Source organism: Gadus macrocephalus, chromosome 7 (genome assembly GCF_031168955.1).
Source record: "Gadus macrocephalus chromosome 7, ASM3116895v1".
NCBI classification, from domain to species: domain Eukaryota; kingdom Metazoa; phylum Chordata; class Actinopteri; order Gadiformes; family Gadidae; genus Gadus; species Gadus macrocephalus.
In genome coordinates, this window is record NC_082388.1 from 21,782,116 (window position 1) to 21,787,115 (window position 5,000).

At 51.7% G+C, this 5,000-nt stretch overlaps 1 protein-coding gene across 1 annotated transcript in view; it reads left to right on the forward strand.

The window, feature by feature from the left end:
• Positions 1-987: 987 nt before the first annotated feature.
• klf8 (Kruppel like factor 8) overlaps positions 988-5,000 on the forward strand; it is a gene marked incomplete at its 5' end in the record, with an annotated part of 11,886 nt that continues 7,873 nt past the window's right edge. The window contains 4 exon segments of the mRNA XM_060057396.1: positions 988-1,020; positions 1,022-1,156; positions 1,158-1,347; positions 4,363-4,462. Coding sequence (XP_059913379.1) covers positions 988-1,020; positions 1,022-1,156; positions 1,158-1,347; positions 4,363-4,462 — 458 coding nt within the window.

Genomic DNA, 5,000 nt, shown 5'->3' on the forward strand with positions numbered 1-5,000 from the left:
ACTTTTAGTTAGTTATGTAGTGCAATGTTAGTTACATTGACATTACTGGTAGGTATGGCAATTGATAACAATACACCAGGCGAGGGCAATGCAATACCTATGCAACACCAAACTGTGATTATTTCTACCGTCTAACCACAAGGGTTTATACATAGTTCAATATTAAGAGGACCCATTTCCTAGCCCACATATGTAAATAAAAGAAAACACTAAATAACTAACCAATAAATATCCCCTGCAAGAACATTTGTTTGTTTGAGAACCTTCCAAAACGACAAAATCAGCAAAGGTGTCAGACAATCCAATGAAACCTTTTATCGTCGTCATGCTCTTTTAAGGGCCTTTTTTCATTGACAGGACCATGAAGGTGGACAGGAGCATGGGTTGAGAGAGGGGGAACATCTTGACATTTAGCAAATGGCCCGCGACAATGCAGTTGATACACCTACGTGGTTGATAGACTTACCCGGCAACTTCTTCCTCCTGCTCCTCCTCCTGCCTCGTCGTCGTCGTCCTCCTACTTCTCCCCCCCTTCTCCTCCTCCTCCTCCGGCTTCCTCCTCATCGTCCTCCCCTCCTCCTCTTCCTCCTCCTGCTCCTCCTCTTCCTCTTCCTCTCCTGCTCCGTGTCACTCCTCTTCCCTCCGCCTCCTGCTCCTCCTCCTCCTACTTCCTCCTCTCGCTCCTCGCCCCCCTCCCTCCTCTTCCCTCCTCCTCCTCTTCCTCGTCTCTGCTCCTCCTCCTCTTCCTCCTCCTCCTCCGCCCTCTTCTCTCCTCTTCCTCCTCCTCTTCCTCCTGCTCCTCCTGCTCCTCCTCCTCCTCTCTCCTCTTCCTCTTTCCTCCTGCTCCTCCTCCCTCTTCCTCCTGCTCCTCCTCTCCTCCTCTTCCTCCTCTTCCTCCTGCTCCTCTTCCTCCTCCTCCTCTTCCTCTCCTCTCCTCTTCCTCTTCTCTCCTGCTCCTCCTCCTCCTCTTCCTCCTGCTCCTCCTCCTCTCCCTCTTCCTCCTGCTCCTCCTCCTCCTCCTGCTCCTCCCTCCTCCTCCTCCTCTTCCTCTTCCTCTTCCTCCTCCTGCTCCTCTTCCTCCTGCTCCTCCTCCTCCTCCTCCTGCTCCAGGTCCTGTCCCCCGGGCTCCATCCTGGCCACGCAGGGCGCGGGCGCGCCAGCAGATCCTGCACGTCATCCACACCATCCCGTCTGTGACCATGTCCAACAAGGTGGGCCAGCTGCAGACCATCCCCGTGGTGGTGCAGTCCCTGCCCGTGGTGTACACCACCATGCACACGGACGCCGTGGCGACCAGCGCCATCACCGTGCCACTCATCGGCAGCGACGGCCGTTCGGAAGGATCCGGTGAGTGGGCTGTTTTGTCCGGTTTTGGGGCATTTGTTCGGGGTTTCTTTTTAAAGGGCGAGGCCTTGTTTTTTTAGCAGGAGGAGGTCTGCTTATGGGTTTGGGAGAAAGGCGCCCTGTGCACCTGTAAAGGTTTTAGAAAGAAGGGTTGGAGGAATTTGCTTTTTAGGAGCAAGTGCGAGGGGCGTGTTCAGACCTCCCACCTCACCCCATCTCAATGTGCAGCCAATAGAAAACCACCACTTTCGAGAAAGTGTTTTTCCTCGGATGTAGCAGAACCCATAATGAGAGTCTGCTCCTTTTTAACAGCGTTATATATTTTTTGTTAAAAGCAAAACAAATGTCAGCCCTAAACAGACATTTCTTCAACTGATAAACGTTATTTTGGGGTTGACAGGCCCCTTTCACACTCTACTAGGCATTGTTATGTTATGTATGGTTGCTGTGTTTTCTGTTGCTAATGGGGTGGGGTTGGTGGTTAAGCAATTGTCTTATAAAAGTGGTGGCTAAGCAATTGTCAAAATAAAAGTGACAACGTGGCAAGATGTTATCACACTGAGCATCTAGATCCCTATTTTAAGGTGATTCCTTGGATGGATAATAGAGGTCACATACTTAACACACAGTTGTAATGGAAGTGACCCCTTTAACACAAAACGCCCGACTACGATCTAACAGTATCTTCTTCAAATACATGGAAACACACAGCACTGTATGTAGTGTTCTCTCAACAGTGGCCATTAAGATCGGAGTTTATGATAAAATAGAAATGATCCAACGATCGCATTCAAATGGACATTGACACGGTTCCGCATCGACGTGTTCCCAGTAAGTCCGGTGCGTCAACACGGACACCCATAGACTCCGGGTGTGGTCAGGGAGTGTCGGTGAGCCGGCCGCTAGTTAACCATTAAGAGGAAATGGAAAGGTGGTGGTAAAACATAAGCCCTTATCCCTTTAGCAAACGCCAGCACCTCCTGCGTTCGTTAAAGGGGAAGGCTTCCACACTGTCCCAACGGTCTGGACCCCGGGGGTCTTTACAATGGTACGGCCCGCTTAACCAACGGTGTGGACCCCGGCGATCGTTGCTATGGTACGGCCCGCTATACCAACGCTGTGGACCCTGGTGGTCGTTAACGATGGTTCGGCCCGCTTCACCAACAGCGTGGACCCCCCGTGGTCGTTACTATGGTACGGCCCTCTAAACCAACAGCATAGACCCCGGCGGTCGTTACGATGGTTCGGCCCGCTATACCACAGAAGCCTCCCCTCATAGCGACCCCTCATAGTGGCCCCCCCCCCCCCTAGCCAGCAATCCGGGGACAAATGGCCGAGTTTCAGCACTGAAAAAAGGTATGGAAATCTCAGCGGTGGAAGGTTGAAGCGGGCGTCCTTCGGGAGGCGACTGGCATGGACCCGGGATGGGATGTGGGCTGAATGCCTGCGTGGGGAGAGAGGAGTGGGGCGGGCTGGAGAGGAGCTGGGCTAATGAGAAGAGGACTTTTGTGCTGTTGTTTTTGTGTGCGTGTGTGTGTGTGTGTGTGTGTGTGTGTGTGTGTGTGTGTGTTTGGAAGAGCAGGAGTTAGGGTGGGGGTTGGGGGAAGGACTACAAAGGGTAATTCTTTCTGTGTGTGTGTGTGTGTGTGTGTGTGTGTGTGTGTGTGTGTGTGTGTGTGTGTGTGTGTGTGTGTGTGTGTGTGTGTGTGTGTGTGTGTGTGTGTGTGTGTGTGTGTGTGTGTGTGTGTCCAGCCTCCCCCCTCTCCCCCCCCCACTAGACCCCACCCACCCTGCACCACACCCAATGTGGTGACATCATTCCACCCCTGCCCCTCTTTCAAACCATCTCACTGCAAACTGTTTTCTCTGCTTTGTTGTTTCTCTGCGCAGGAAGATAACTAACCCCCCCCCCCCCTGCCCCTTCATCGTGGGGAAGGGTGTGTGTGGGAGGGGGTGGGTAGGAGGGAGTGGGGGGCTACAGGGGTCTCAGAAGTGTGACACAAAACAAATGAAAGAACCCATGAAATGAAACGGCAACGTGTAAATGTACAGGGGGGGTTACAGTGGGGACAGGGCGGGAAGAATGGGAGAAATGCGCTGGGGCATTTGTAAACGGAGAGGAAATAGACAAGGCGTGGCCCTGACTCCTGACACACCCAATCAGATCCAGTCGGTCGGGCCTTGCCCTGGTCACAACCCGGGCAAACAAACACACACGAATGCACAGTTATACACACACACACACACACACACACACACACACACACACACACACACACACACACACACACACACTACACATACAGCGATAGGGTGAGACGTTGGTTGAATCAATGTTTTGCTGAAATTAACCTTCTCTCTCGCTCTCCTCTCTCATCTCTACTTTCCCCTCCTCTCCTCCTCTGTGTCTCTCTCCTCCTCTGTGTCTCTCTCCTCCTCTGTGTGTCTCTCTCCTCCTCTGTGTGTCTCTCTCCTCCTCTGTGTCTCTCTCTCCTCTCTGTGTCTCTCTCTCCTCTCTTCTGTGTGTGTCTCTCTCTCCCCTCCCCTCTCTGTGTGTCTCTCTCTCTCTCTCTCTCTCCTCTTCTGTGTGTGTCTCTCTCTCCTCTTCTGTGTGTGTCTCTCTCTCTCTCCTCTTCTGTGTGTCTCTCTCTCTCCTCTTCTGTGTGTGTCTCTCTCTCCCCTCTCCTCTTCTGTGTGTCTCTCTCTCCCCTCTCTTCTTCTGTGTGTCTCTCTCTCTCCTCTTCTGTGTGTCTCTCTCTCCCCTCTCTTCTGTGTGTGTCTCTCTCCCCTCTCTTCTTCTGTGTGTGTCTCTCTCTCTCTCTCCTCTTCTGTGTGTGTCTCTCTCTCCCCTCCTCTTCTGTGTGTCTCTCTCTCCCCTCTCTTCTGTGTGTGTCTCTCTCCCCTCTCTTCTTCTGTGTGTGTCTCTCTCTCTCTCTCCTCTTCTGTGTGTGTCTCTCTCCCTCCTCTCTCTCTCCCTCTCTCCATGGTGTGTGTGTGTGGCGCTGTGTGGGCCAGCAGTGCGTATCAAGCCCGGCTCTGCGTCTCCGGTGGAGTACCAGAGCGACAGCGACTCTGAGTCCGGCTCCGCCTCCTTCAGCACGCCAGGCCTCGACTTGGGGTGAGTTCACGTCTAGGAATGTGCTTCTATGTTTCCATTTATTGAGCCAGCATGGGGTTACTCAATAATGTATAAAGCAATGCTGTCGTTAACATGAATACCATTCACTATTCACGTTATCATGACCACCATTAGTAAACACAAACCAACAATTAGCAAATTAATTCTCGACCGTTAATTAAGTGTAAGTAAATGCTTATTACTGCATTTATTAATGTTAAATATAGGTTAATTAGTGTACCCTTATTGTAAAGTGTTACTGAGCTCTAGACTAGGGTTTGAATAGGACCAGATGCTGGTCCTTATCTAAAGTGTGACCCCCTGCTACCACATTCCACCAGCTTCCATATGGTGTCTGTCCGCTGTGCTGGAGAGCTAGCATGCTAGCAGGCTGGGTGTGGATCTCTCACTATATGAGGAAACTGACACTGAGGGGCGATGACCCGGTGAAAAGGCTCCGTTCGCAAGGTGCTCTACAAAAGAGATTAGGTTATAAGAAGAGTAAAACAATTCAACATAAAAGACGGGAGACTTATGA